The sequence below is a fragment of the Nycticebus coucang genome, chromosome 7, assembly GCF_027406575.1.
Source record: "Nycticebus coucang isolate mNycCou1 chromosome 7, mNycCou1.pri, whole genome shotgun sequence".
NCBI lineage: Eukaryota > Metazoa > Chordata > Mammalia > Primates > Lorisidae > Nycticebus > Nycticebus coucang.
In genome coordinates this window covers 97,470,174-97,485,279 of record NC_069786.1, presented here as the reverse complement: position 1 = coordinate 97,485,279, position 15,106 = coordinate 97,470,174, and the positions used below count along the sequence as shown (strand labels likewise).

At 39.9% G+C, this 15,106-nt stretch overlaps 1 protein-coding gene across 10 annotated transcripts in view; it reads right to left on the bottom strand.

The window, feature by feature from the left end:
* The window catches only part of SPATS2L (spermatogenesis associated serine rich 2 like), a 183,926-nt gene that overhangs the window by 56,189 nt on the left and 112,631 nt on the right, over positions 1 to 15,106 (bottom strand). For all 10 annotated transcript variants that reach the window (XM_053596709.1, XM_053596714.1, XM_053596712.1 and 7 more), the window contains 2 exons: positions 4,716 to 4,824; positions 1,281 to 1,330 (listed from right to left, as the gene is read on the bottom strand). In XM_053596709.1, the coding sequence (XP_053452684.1) occupies positions 1,281 to 1,330; positions 4,716 to 4,824 (159 nt within the window). The remainder of the gene's footprint in view (positions 1 to 1,280; positions 1,331 to 4,715; positions 4,825 to 15,106) is intronic.

Here is a 15,106-nt window from a genome sequence, read left to right as displayed (position 1 = left end):
TCATCTTTACCTCACACAGAAGCCTAGGAAATTATGATTAAAGATAAACAGAGATTATGAAAAGTGGAGGCATAGAAAGGTTCAAAAAATCTCATAATTCTTCCCATTCTACATGAAATGAGGAAGAGAAAAAGAGGGAAAGGATGATTCCAATAATTTCAGCAATCTTGGGATTTTATGACAGTAATACTGTCTTATGTTTGTGTTTCACAGGCCTGTGACTGTCCTCGCGGGCCGAGGTAGACCGGCTACATCCTGGGAGGGCCCAAGCACCAGGCCTTGCTGCATAGTGGGCATGGGGGGGTGGGGTACTTTGAAAAGAGCAGTTGACTTTTGTTAATGTGTGCACAGGCACACCTCACATGTGCCCAGAAGTCACAGACTCTCTGTGACTGGACAAGAAAGCAAAATAATTCGAAAGAGACAGAGTAAAATCTCCTTTCCTCTATTCTTCAGGAACAGGGCGCCAGTGTTCAGGAAGGCCCTTTACTTCTGGTTCTAAAGCATTTTCTTTTCTTTTTTATTTTGCTTATTTATTTGTTTTGAGACAGAGTCTCACTCTGTTGCCCAGGCTAGAATACAGTGGTGTCAGCTTAGCTCATAGCAACCTTAAACTCCTGGGCTCAAGTGATCCTCCTGTCTCAAGTCTCTTGAATAGCTGGGACAACAGGCGCCCACCGCCAGGCCTGGCCAATTTTTCTACTTTTAGTAGAGATGGGGTCTCGCTCTTGCTCAGGCTGGATCTCCTGAGCTCAAGCCATCTTCCCGCCTTTGCCTCCCAAAGTGCTAGGATGACAGGTATAATCCACCACACTTGGCCTTCTTTTCTTTTTTAATTAAAGATCTACTGTAGAATTCAACCAGAAAAGTATCTCAGAAAAGCCTTGGACAGATTCTTTCAGGTGGAAAAACAGATGAAAATAGATTTGGAGCTTTTCTACCATCTTTAAAACACTCCTTCAATTTTTCTTTGTGCTACTGGATGTGTTCAGGCAAGTCAGTGTTTTAAATACTTTGAATGCTCTGGCTGGGCTCACCTTAATACTTAAAAAGAAAAACAACTCCAGGATTCGTAAGCACATCTGACAGTTAAAAATTCCGAACAGAAAAGGGGGCATTAATAGTAAGAATGGCTGGTAATTTAAAAGAGGCATGAATTTGGAAGCTTTCTGGGTGCATATATTTGAAAGAAGTATAAAATTGGCAGCCTTGTTAAATGATAACAACGATGAAGGTTTTCACCGAAGATTTTACTAATTTACAACCAATATTAATCTTACCTTCTTTTTTCCTGTCATATTCCATTCTTTTAGAACTTGAATTGCACTGCCTAGATAAAGACAAAAGAATCTTCAACAAACATTCACATAATAAAACACCATGCAAAATTCATCTCTGTCTTTCCATCTTGGTAGCAATATTTTTTTAGCTTTTTCATTTGTTTTGGTATATCCTACCTTAATAAAAATGCCCGTTTCGTTTATTTCCCAGATTTTCATTTAATTCACTGCATGATCTTGGTTTTATCAAAATATTAAGCCCTGCTACATGAAGCTTACTATTTTATCATTATATTGTCTTAGGGAAAATGAAATATATCTTCTGCATTTTCTGATGGCTTCACTGCCATAGGCAGAATTAAAATTGTTCTGTTTGATATAGGAATAAAAATACCTGTAATCTTCTGAACCAAACATGGGGTTCTGAATATCATTAATCATAGCTTTTCTGGGGACATTCCTTCTCGTTTCCTGCCCCCACTCATTATGTTTGCAACTTGCAGGGGGATGAGAAAGACAGATTATATGATGTTAGTTTCTCTTGAGGCACGTGGATAGGGATGGGATGTGGTCTTTTCAAGGTATCCACCTTTAAATCAGAGGAGATCATTACATGAAGACTTGAGTCCACACTCTGTATCCCACTTGCATACACATGTGGAACTGCACTGATGGGAAGAAACAGTCTGATTAAATTATGAGATGTTTTTAAAGAATGTTTTATTAAAAAAAAGGAATGTTTTATTACTGGTCAGCTATAATCAATGTTGCCACATAGTCCAACAAAGTTCATTCATTCATTCTAACTGTGTATGATGGAAGTAGTTTCTTTTTTTTTTCCTATTTTTTTCTAGAAGTTTTCTTTTTTTTTATTTATTTATTTTTTATTAAATCATAACTGTATACATTGATATGATCATGGGGCATCATACACTCGCTTCATAGACCATTTGACACATTTTTATCACAGTAGTTAACATAGCCTTTCCGGCGTTATCTCAGTTACTGTGCCAAAACCTTTACATTTTACATCTACCAATGAGTACGTCAGTTGTTTTCACATAAATAGGTATAGTACTATTGAAAGAGGGCACCTCACCAATGTATTCTTTGAGCAGTTTTAAGCATTCTCATACAATCTTATACTAATAGTTCTCTACAAGGAGTGTGTTGGGTAAACAAAGAAAAACTTGAGGCTGGTCTTTATAACAAATATCAAATTAATAGGGTCCCAATTATTGAGTCTACTGTCACTCTCAGATAAGCAGAAGGCCACATGGCTTTGACTAATGTTCAGACAGGCTAATTATTCCTATCTATTTAAAGTTTCCAATTCAATGTCCCTCTTAGACTTATGTGAGTTGCATGTACTTGAAATAATAAGACTGCATACCTAAAAGTAAGCTATAATTTAGACCTTTTATTAACTAGGCCCGTCTTTCTCTGATTTGCCCAGAGAAATTAATGTTTCACAGCATTTTCCTTTTGAAGAACTTTAGAAAGCCACTTTTATTAGGTTTCTTGCTAAATCACTCTAGTGGTTAATAATAATTAGGATAGCTCTGATAGCTAAGCTTCAATTTTCTAAATAAAATTAAATTTTAAATACTGTTTCTTTTAATCAAAAGAAGGTGGTAAGTTGCTCACTGCTTTTATAACTGCGAAATTCAATTAGTCCTATAATTTTCATATTTTGACATAAATTCTCTTTGTAATCTGGACAATAAATTTTCAAGAGTAATTTTGAAGAAAAGCTGCCCATATTTACAGAGAAGTTTGAAACTGTTGCTATTAAATTTTAATTATACTGAAACCACTTAGAGTTTTTTTTAGCTACTCAGAAACAGTGCTTTGCATATACCTCATAAATGACTTCTAACAAATTATTTTTGACTCTCAGTGGTTTTTAAACAAGTTTTCCTATTGGTCCCCAACCAAAATGATGTGCGGCTTTTCAGCAACCAAGGAGTGTTAATAAGATCTCAACACTGACAAGGTGAACATGTCAAGAAAGAGAAGCAAGGTGCTGTATTTAAATACAGACTTGACAACAGTCCCATCAGTTTCTGTGCCTCTGTGAATCCCATCAAGGTCACTCTGCAATAAAAACTTTCAGGGTGGGGAATGTGGGGGCCTCAATCCAAGTATGGGTAGGAAGAAATGGGCATAATAACCTTTTTTCTGCTCCTAAAGCTTTTTTCCATGCAAGTGATGTTGGCAAGTAAAACTTGAAAAAAGAATTTAGCTGAGGCAGGATGTGTGTATTTCCAAAACTTTTCTGACAGAAATTGAACCTAATGTTGTAAAGTCAGATTAGTATCACATTCTCTACTATTTGTTTCCTATGCCTAAAGATTCTCTGTTGGTATACGAAGCAGGGAAAAACAGTGAAAAAAGTTAGGCACTGTGGATTTGTTTGCAGGTCTATTTTGAATGATAATCATCGGTTAATTCAATTAGGACCCTAAACTTTGCTGATATCAGAATGTAAGCATGTTGCTTGGTTCCAAGATCTTGCCCTGAAATGCAGTTATACTTATGGAAACTCAAGAAGTTTATGCTACTTTTAGGAAGGTAAGTAAATCAAACTGTCCTTGTCAAAGAAGGTGTAAATAGGACACAACTGAGAAATGGGCTGGCAGATCTTCTGAGACCTAACTTTTCAGATTATGTTTAGCTAGTCCAAATTTACAAAACAGAAACTAATACCAGGACAGAAGACATATGATAACTAAGGACAGGTGAGAGGTCTTTGTTCAAACATGAAACTTGTTTAATTTGATTAGGAGAGGAGAATTTCTCCATAATTTATAGGAAGTCTAAAGCATCAAGTTGTAAATTTATGGGATAAATGCATTTCTGAGCCTTTAATTCTACGATATCCCTAGCAAGGCACTACCTAAATTAACATTTTTTTCTTTTTAAAGAAAACAAAAAGGTTTTAGAGATAGATAAGATAAAGTAATATTCTGATTAGACAATGTAAAAATAATAAACTAATAACATTAAAGAACAAATCAGTCCTCCTAGACTATGTAAGAATGAAGGTGAAGGCTTCCAGTCTTGAAACCAAGCAGCGCTGTGCCGACTGAAGCGGTGAGAAGGCTTCCTGGGTCAGGAATGAAGTACGTGTTCTCCATTCATAAGGACATCATCGAATAATGAATGTTTAAGAACTAATTGCAGAACTGGAGGCAAGGAAATTAGAAGCACTATAACCTTTGAAAACGATCTACAATCTCTTTATTTCAAACGAGGGCAAAAGAACACCCTCATTCTGTTCTTCCTGAGTACGTCCATGTGTATGTTCCTAGCATATTTCTGAGAACTAAAACAGTGGTAATTGATATTCAGTTCATTTAAGAAAAAAAAAATGCAGAATATATGGAATATTGAATTCCAACGTCATCGGCTCCAGAGGACGCAGACACTCACCATCCACGAAGGCTTGCACGGCTTTATCCACATTAAAATCAAACTGCTGCAGCACCAGGACTATTTCATTATTGCTTTTATTGGGGACAACTGATCTAACCGCATAGATCTGTAAAGGAGAAGAAAAGAAAAACAAAGTAAACACTTTTAAATAATTTTCATCTATTAATCACCCACTGGATAGAATTAAAAATGTTAGAAAGGCCTCCTCAACATCAAGCGTACTCAAGGCACTGCAGACCAGTGAAATTCATCCTGGTAATCACCTTGATATCCACTTTATTTGTGTACACATTTTTTCAAAGGTCTCCTTGTAGGCCTGTAGGCGTGACTATGAAAAGCCAACCTTGGTTCTGCACTCTACTCTTCCTCAAGACTACAGACGCATACAGGATGTGTTTTCAGGGAGGACACAGAATCTTTTTGTGTCTCAGGCTTTCCTTCCACCGGCTCAGGGGTATCTTTAGAAACCATACGGAAATAGCCTCATGCCTCACCTTCTCTATGGGCCTAGTAGAAACAGCCCTCTGCAGGGTCACAGAAATGTGTTGTGAAACTCCATTACCGTTTATACAGTCACAGAAATGTGGGGCACTGTATTTTTGAAATGGTAATTTTAGCTATCACACAGAAAATGTTCTCAAACACGCTTCAGCAAATCAAGCATTTAAAATGGGAAAAGTATGCATTGTGGGATGGTTAGTAGAAAATTTTTTTTTAAAAAATAAAATAAGCCACATATGTATACTATGGAATATTATTCAGCCATAAAAAATGGAGATTTTGCAGCATTTGTACTAACCTGGATGGAGATGGAACACATTATTCTTAGTGAAGCATCACAGGAATGGAGAAGTATGAATCCTATGTACTCAATTTTGATATGAGGACAATTTATGACAATTAATGACATAGTGGAGCATGGGGGAAGGGGAGACCAGACAGAGAAGGAGGGAGAGGGTGAGAGAAAAGAAAAGAAGAAAGAAAAAAAGACAAGAAAAGAGAATAGTGACTAATCCTCACATAAATTGGATTTAATTTTGACCAAAGTACATTACTTAAACATTAATTTTAATTCAACTTGTTAATATGTTGCTTGGGCTATTGCACCCTCATTTATAAGTGAAATATGTTTGTAATTTCCCCTTTATAATAATATATTCTCTCCAATTTTAGTATCAGGTGTACCCAGATCAAGTAGAATGATTTTGAAGTATTTCTTCTTTTTCTATTGTCTATAAGATTTGGCATGATCTATTTTTTGAAATTATCTTTTATTTATAAATATTAGTTGTCTATTTTTTCAGACTTAAAAAAAAAGAAGTTAACTGATGACTCCATACTGAATCTCAGAGTCAAAGCATTCTATAATAGACGTACTCTTATTTGACAATGTGAATGTTACTTTCTTTGCATTATTACTATCATTATTATTGCTTAATATTTCGATGCAGCAATTCTCTGGTTTCTTTTCTGAATGTATTTACGTTCGTCAATTCTTTACAAGGTTTTTGTTTCTAGTCCTTATCTTAAACATTGTTATTGTTATTAAATTTTAAGCCTCTTTAATTTTGTGAAGGCAAAAAATGGAAACCTAATAAACACATGTATATGTAAAAATAAATAAACAAAATAGTAAAAGTAAATACTGCATCTGTGTATGAGCTGAGCATATCAGGTGGTTAAAGCTCACAATCAGTGTTTAATGACCCGTATCCTTTCTTAGTCACGTTTCTCAGGTACTCTTCCTTCTTGCCCATTAGAACTAATTAACCTTTATCTTACAGAATTTGCGATCACTGCAGAATGTCTATCTATGTTAACAAAACCTAGCCCACCCAGTTTTCTACCAAAGGGATGACTGAATATGCTACTGAAAAATACTAGAGCCCTGCATGGTACAAAGGTATGTGGTCATCAAAGCACTGTACATTCTTTTACCAGTGGTTAAATTATGACCAGCAACTTCTAGAATCAAATGCAGTTTGGCGTAATTGGATTAATGAATTATGGATTACATGGGTACAGTATGTGTAATGTGACATTTGTAAATATTGACCAGAACACTTATTTGAGCAGTGTAACCCTATTTCCTCATTATGTTAGAAAATAGGCAGCTTACTCCATCTAGATCCGTATCTAAGAGTATTTAGGTTGTAATGAGAAAGCAGCACAAGCTGTGGGTATATGACTTGCAGAGGTGCTGACATCATGGATTAGAAAGCTGGTTTCAAACCCTGACATTTATAAATGCTAAATAGTTGAGTTTTATTGAGGACTCTAATACAATATATGTATTTGTGTATATGTAATTCAATATTCCTTTGGTTATTTTCTTCTCACATCTTATGGTTCTTAATTCTTTTAGCTTCCATTAAAAATTAACATCTTTAGCTCAATGCCCATAGCTCAGTGGTTAGGGTGCCAGCCACATACATAGGGGTTGGCAAGTTCCAACCCAGCCCAGGCCTGCTAAACAACAATGACAACTATAACAAAAAAATAGCCGGGCGTTGTGGCAGGTGTCTGTAGTCCTAGCTACTTGGGAGGCTGAGGCAAGAGAATCGCTTAAGCCCAAGATTTTGAGGTTGCTGTGAGGGTGACACAGTGAGACTCTGTCTCAAAAAAATAAAAATCCAGTTCAGTGAATGTTTTTTGAATGCCTACTGTGTGATAAGGCACCACACTTTCCATGCCTTCATCTCTCTCCCAAGAGATGAGAGGGTGAGACACATCCTGATCAAAAAATGATCACACAAAATAAATGTACATTGTGTATAAGGCTATAAAATGGTATGACTTTATGTGACATGCTGGGACCTGGAGGATGAGTGAGAAGAGACGGTGGGAGGGGAAGGGAAAAGGCATTTTGGGCAAAGGGAAGAGCAGGAGTGAGGAGGGAGGCACGGATGAGGAGCACGTGCAGGTGAGTCTGGAGGGACGGGGGGCAAGGCTGCTAGAGCACACGATGGGGCCACAGGGACTGGTGACTGGACCCGCAAGGGCTGTGAGGCCATGCAAAGGGTGTGGGTCTTCTGAGCATCCCTCAGCTAGCCAAGAGGGGGAGAATAACAAAAACAAAAGCACCCCCCCCACATCCAGCCCAGGAGGGTCAGTAACAGAGTATATTCAACAAAAACAATATTATATTTACTAGCACATTGGAGTTAGTATAAAAATTACATGTTACCTTGGCTGGGTGCCTGTAGCTTAGCAGCTTGGGAACCAGCCACATATACTGGAGCTGGCAGGTTCAAACCCAGCCTGGGCCTGCCAAACAACAATGACAACTACAATCCCCCCCCAAAAAAAACAAAAACAAAAAACCAACCAGGCGTTGTGGCAGGCGCCTGTAGTCCCAGCCACTTGAAAGGCTGAGGCAAGAGAATCACTTAGGCCCAAGAGTTTGACGTTGCTGTGAGCTGTGATGCCATAGCACTCTACAGAGGGCAATGTAGTGAGACTGTGTCTCAAAAAAAAAAAAAAAATTTACATGTTCTTAATAAAATAGAGCATTTCAGCCACCATGGTTTAGTTCATATTATATAAAATTTCTTAATAATCACCATCATTATTATCAAATCAGCCATGCCTTTCTCAATAATACAAATGCTTAGTTATTAATTGTATTAGCTACATTATAGTTATATTAGGCCAAAAGTTTTCAATCTACCTACACAGCTATGTGAACCGTGAAGACCCAGAATTATGGAATATAAAATAATTGTTCTCCTGCTTCCAATCCCTCCCCTGCAAAACGTAATACATTTTATTATGTTGAGGCAAAACACAAACCACTACTTGTACAGACACTTCTTTTTTAGAGGTTTATATTGCTCTTGACTATCTCCCTTTAATAGAAAAACACAGCCATGGCCAGACGTGGAAAGAAAACATTGCCTATTCTTGTTATTTTATATTTCCTACTTCTAAATGTATCCTTAGAAAATTGTCAATAAATGAGTTTTGATATCAGATCTACCTAAATATTGGGTACAATTTCTAGAGGAAGATGAGTAATTAAGACATGCATTCCCAGTTTTTACAGAAATTAAAAAAAAAAAAAGATAAAAGAAAGAAAGAAAAAGGAAAGAACAGTTTCTGCCTGTCTTGGATATTACATGGTAATGCTGGGCCAGTAGTGAATTTCTGGGCCAACCTCTGTTTCTGCTTTAATCACTGGGCTTGGCTAATGCAAAGCAAGCGGCATTGTTCCTCAACCTTATTATTTATAAATTCATTACATTTATTTTCCTATGGAAATGATTTTGAGAAAGATGGAGAAATTGTGTGTACTCCCATGTGCACATAAAATACAGGAACCTGACCGTGTTACTATTCCCAATTCAGCAGAGCCATAAAGGGCTCAAGCATTTTCATCTAAAAAAGCCCTCATTATGAAGACTTTTTAAATACAAGGCCGGGATGACCAAAGCAGTGTTAGAGGGAGGTTGTGCTGAGAGGCTGCCTTTGCAGTTGGAAATGCAGCTTCTGAGGACGAGGGTGGATGCTCCTGGAGGGATGGATCAATCAAGGCGTGACGAATGGTAGTTTGCATACGGAGAACTCATAAAATTCACGCCCGCAGCGGCTGTTTTGCAGAGGCTGATTTCTGGCACAGCCTTTACTGCACTGCCACAGCCCAAGCCAGTGTGCCGTCTGCTGCAGCCTCTTTACACCTAAGCCCCTGTTTGAACCCACACTTGAGTGAACCCCTACAGGGCTCTCAAGCTATAAACAGAGGGGTCCCACCAGGCAGCTGCTGCAGCTGCTGGGGGACAATCAGGCCTGCTAGTTGGCGGTTCATTTAGCACCTTTTCTACCTTCCCAAAATTGTAGCCCCCTGTTTTGTGCCTACTAATTTCAATCTGGTTTGGGAAGTCAATTTGCTCTCTAGAAATAGCACATTGTTTGTTTTGATGTTGCTTTTCAGCATTTTAACCTTTATGCTCTCCTCTCTCTGGGGCTTCCCTGCCTAGCTCCCAGGCCCTGCCCTGCTCTACCCCAGGCTCACCATGCTGGTCCAACGCCGGTGCTAACCAGGCAGCCAGGCAGTTCCCATTAACCTGCCTGCTGGGTACCCACACTGTCTGGTTTAGGAGCTGCTTACAGATTCCTCGTTCACACTGTGCATTATTTTTATTATCATTATTTTTTTTTTGCAGTTTTTGGCCGGGGCTGGGTTTGAACCCACCACCTCTGGCATATGGGGCTGGCGCCCTACTCCTTTGAGCCACAGGCGCTGTCCCACACTGTGATTTTGAGGGCCTCCTTAGAAATTCTTCCTGGCTTCCCCATGAGCCACTTCAACTGTATCTGAATTTCAGATGTGGTTCTGACCAAAGTTTTCCGCGCATACAGCTGTGTGATCCATAGAGAACCAGCATTATGAAATAAACATAAAATAAATGCTCTCTCTGCTTCTAACTCTCCCCTGCCAATTCATTCTGAGGTGGCTGCTCTTCCTGAAGTATAATCATGATGGCTTCACTCCCTTCCTTAAAAATTTAAGAATAAAATGAAATTCAAGACCATCAGCAATTGAACTCCAACTTACTTTCCAAATAAACATCCCTCTCCGTCGACTCCTTTACAGCCCAGCTCCTCAGGCCGGGTTTTGCCTCCCCTCCTGCTCCCTGGACCTGAGATGAGTCTGCTTGTTTGAAGCTTACATTCCAGCAGAGATGCCACGTGTTTCATGAAGTCCTTCTTGGTCCTCCCTGCCAGAAGTCATCCCTGCCTCAACTCCCAAAGCCCCTTGCCAGCCGGTGTCTTTTAACCTTGAGCACCTTTTCCTGTCTCCTAGGTCAGTGGTTCTCAACCTTCCTAATGCCGCAAGCCTTTAATACAGTTCCTGTGAGTTATGACCCATAGGTTGAGAACAACTGTCCTAGGTAGTAGGCAACGTGAGGGCAGAATCCTGCCTGCCATTTTTGTATAATCACCACGCCACTCCGGAGTGATGTATATGGTGCATACTGGACGTATGTAAGAAGGAGAAAATGCCAACTTGTGGCTCTACTAGGCTGCTGCTTTGAGTCAAAGAGGGAAGCCTCCAGCAGTGTGGGTGTGGATCCCCAACCCTGCATCCCACACCTACCATCCAGAACAGGGCATGGTGGGTCTCACCTTGACTGTGATGGGACCAAGCATTATACAGGGAGGGAGAACATATGTGTGTTTTTTAAACTCCAGTAAAAAGACTGGAAGAAGATTTATGAGACTTTTAAATTCTTATAATTTTATTTCTGTATAAGGTACTCACGGTTTTGTGGAGTTTAAAAAATATGAAAAAGCACAGTAACTACCTATCCTTCCCAAGCTCAGCTCAGCGGACAGACATCAGTTGAGCCCCATTAAGTGACAGAAACTGAGGATACAAAGAAGGCCCAGATGTAGTTCTGCTCTAAGGGGGCACAGTCTAGCAGTGGAGCCAGAAACATCCGTCATAAAAGTACGTAATAAGTACGGCACTGTCTTTATGAACAAGGTGCTGTGGTACTACAGAGAAGGGGGCAATTAAGTGTGCCCAAGTAGGGGAGAATACTTAATAGAGGAGAAAGCCAAATGTCGGGGAAGGAGCTCGGGAATTAAACAGACCTATGTTCTAATCTTGGCTCTGCCACATGCTAGCTCTATGACCTTGGGTGAACTACTTAAATCTTGGAAACTTGGTTTGATAGCTGTAAAATGAGGATACTGTCTGCTGCAGTCTCTGCAAAAATGGAAAGAGATGATGATGTATATTAAGTGATACTGAATTTGGCATAGATTAGCTGCTCAATAAATTTTAAAAAGTAAAAAGTTTGAGCATTTGCATTGGGCTGCAAAGGTGAACGGTCTCCCTCGGTGTGGCTTGGAATTAAGAGACCACATGGCTCAAGAATTGGTCAAGACTTATTTAGGGGAGATGCCCGGTGTACCCCCTTGTTAGGGAATCTCCTTTCTCCACAGCCTTGCTAAGGGGCCACTGGACCCAAGACGCTCCTCCCAGTCTCTCCTCCCACAGGTACTATAAGGAAGTCCATCTTTAGGGTGGCACACAGGCAAACATGTGCTCTTATCCTCTTCTTAGTCTTTCATTTAATTAGTAACTAAGTGTCTCCTCTGATCAGGTACTGCGCTAGTGGTATTGGCAGTAACAAAACCGATATGGACACTGCCACGCTTGATCAGCTAAAAGGCTGGAAGCGATTATGGACTCTGCCAAACCTAGAAAGGGAACTAGATGTAAACATGTAAATTAAAAATATATATAATTGCAATTTATGCTAAGTGAGTGCTATGAAGGAAGTAATCAGAATACAGTGACATTGAGTCCCAGTGGTCAGGAAGTGGCCTGGCTAGAAAAGACAAAGTGGGCCGATTAGCCTCTCTGCACTGGGCATCTGAACTATTCAACATGGAGGGAGAGAAGCTGGAGTGGAGGTGAAGAGGGGCTCATCTTGAAGCTGCCTCATTTTCTCTCTTTCCTGCTTCTTTAACTTTTCCTGAAGTCTCAGGAAACCTTGCCAGATCTTTATAGCTTTCTTTCTTTCTTTTTTTTTTTTTTACTGGCACTCATTTGTGAGGGTTTCATTTTTCAAGAGCAAGTATCCAGGGCCTGGAGGTAACATTAGTAGCTAGGGCTGGAAATAAAAATAATAAAGCCAAATAATTAATCCAATTGCAAAGGTGAGAAATGGAAAGGAAAGGAAAGTCCAGTCAGAATGTGAATGGCAGACGGGAGAAGAGAGGCCCACGAGCTGGGGCACACGCCTCTTTCAGTACTGCTGTTGGCATCCTCTTTTACTTATGGGACTACTTGCCCCCTGAGTTTGCACCCACAGGGTTTAGGACAATGGGTGGCATTCAGCAGATGCTTCATAAAGGTTTGTCAAATGGATGAATGAGTGACTGACTGAATAAAAGGGAGCAGGAAGTCAAGAAAGATGGCTGTTGACATATTTGAGTTTTATTTTTCCATTTTTTTTTAATTTAACATAAAGTGTTACACAGTGTTAAAAAGCTTAATGGATTCCAGCCCGAAATGTATGGAGTGTCTCCTAGGTGCCAGGCACAGCATATGGCTGGGTTTTGCCTTGAGGAGCTTGCAGTCTTGGAGGTGAGCTTAATCTTATCCCTCAGCAAGGACAGCAATCAAACAGCCAGCAACTTCCTTCTCATACCAATGAGAACCAGAGTTATTTATGGGTTTGCCATTCCTGTAACTTTGAAAGGAATTTTATAATCAGCTTTGGTCACATTTCTCAAACACTGAGCCCTTCAGAGACGCCTTACAAACAGCTCATCTGTGTGTGTTTTGCTCCACTTGCTGGGCCACTGTGAATCTTCTTGGGGGAAGAAAATACACTTTGAAGACCAGTACCTTTGCATCACGGATAATTCCATAACTTAATTGCCTTCTCTAACATCTACTTCCTGCCAGCAAAAAATATGCATGAGGTGTTGTCGTGTTCTACTTGGCTGACTTTTGTGGAATTAACACCAGGGGTACAAATCAAAATTAACTTTTTTTTTGGCAGGAAACCAGGATTAGAAAGAATAATGAAGATTTGAAAATGGAAAATAAATGCAATTTTCATAGGAAGTTTAAAGTAAAGAGGATCTTAGAGATAGTTTAGTCATGGCTTCTCGAACTTTAAAATACCTGTACATTCAAATCACTAGGGATCTGGTTAGAATGCAGATTCTGATTCAGTGGCCAAGGGGTGGTACAGATTTCTGCATTTCTAATACGGTCCCAGGATATGGAGATGCTGCTTATCAGGGATGTGGTAGACAGCATAATGCACTCCCCTCAAAATGTCCATGCCTTCAATCCCTGGAACCTACGGCAAATTGAGTTTGCAGATGGAATTAAGGTTGCTCATCAGCTGACCGTGAGATGGAAAAATCATTCCAGATTATCTCACTGGGCCTAGTACAATCCCAAGGATCCTTATGATTGGATGGAGGTGGGAAGAAGAGAGTCAGTATGAGAGTGATGCAATGTGAGAAACACCTGACCAGCCACACTGAAGATGAAGGAGGGCTGTGAGCCAAGGAATGCAGGTAGCTTCTGCAAGAAAGCGAATTCTCCCCTAAAGCCTCCAGAAAGGAACGCAGCCCTTCTGACACTTTAATTTGAGCCCACTGAGACCTACTCAGACTTCTGACCTCCAGAGCTGTAAGAAAATAAATGTGTGTTGTTTTAAGCCACTAAATTTGAAGTGATTTGTTACAGCAGCAATGGAGAACAAATACAGTGGACCACACTGGAGGAACAGAAGTCCACTCTTTCTTCCTTCCTAATGTGAAAATGTCTTTTCCTATGTCACCAACTATACTCTTTAAAAAAAAAAAATACCTTCCAAATGGCAGCTTTTTCCCGTTGACACACAAAAGTTTGGGGAAATTCTAGCTATTCATTCATTCAAGCCAGATTTCATGAGGCAAAGTGTCATGAATCTGATACTATGTTTGCCCCCAAGGAGCTTGAAAACGATAGAGAAAATAAGGCAAAGTCATAGATAATGACCATGGCTTTCTGGTAACAAAAATCCTCTCTGAATCTCACCTGTTCTCTATTCTTTCTTTCACTAACCTGAATAAGGTCCCTTTGTCTTTTGTCTGGATTCTGGAACAAGCCCCCCTGCTTGTTCCTGGATTCTCTGGCTTGGTTTCTCTTCTCTCCGATCCATTTTAAAACACTCACTGTACAACTAATCTTCCCAAAGTGCTTGAGCATGTTCACTGATGGAGGGCAGGAAAGAGCCAGGAATGAGAAAAGATTTGAAGAGGGAAAGAGAGGAGATAAATTATGAAACAAGCTCCCAGAGGAAATGAGAGGAAATGGTATCAAAACCGATGCGGAAAAGCAAGCCTTAGAAGAGAGAGGGCAGATTCTTCGCTCTTTCTTTCTAAGAATTCTGAGAAAGGAGAAAAGGAGAATGAAGGTAGATAAAAATTTGAGACTATGAACATGAAAATTTATGGAAACAATTCCTCTGAGAGATTTTGAGTTTGCTTTGGGGTTTAACGAGTGGAGAAAGGCTAAGAGCTCCCCTTGCGAATGAGATAAAAATGGCTTGGGGCTTGGCACCTGTGGCTCAAGTGGCTAAGGCGTCAGCCACACACACCTGAGCTGGTGGATTCGAATCCAGCCTCGGCCCGCCAAACAACAATGATGGCTGCAACCAAAAAATAGCTGGGTGTTGTGGCGGGCACCTGTGGTCTCAGCTACTTGGGAGGCAGAGGCAGGAGAATCGCTTGAGCCCAGGAGTTGGAGGTTGCTGTGAGCTGTGATGCTACAGCACTCTACCTAGGGCGACAGCTTGAGGCTCTGTCTCAAAAAAGAAAAAAAAAAAAAAGATGTAAACTTTACATATTTTGTGTTTACCTGGATAGAG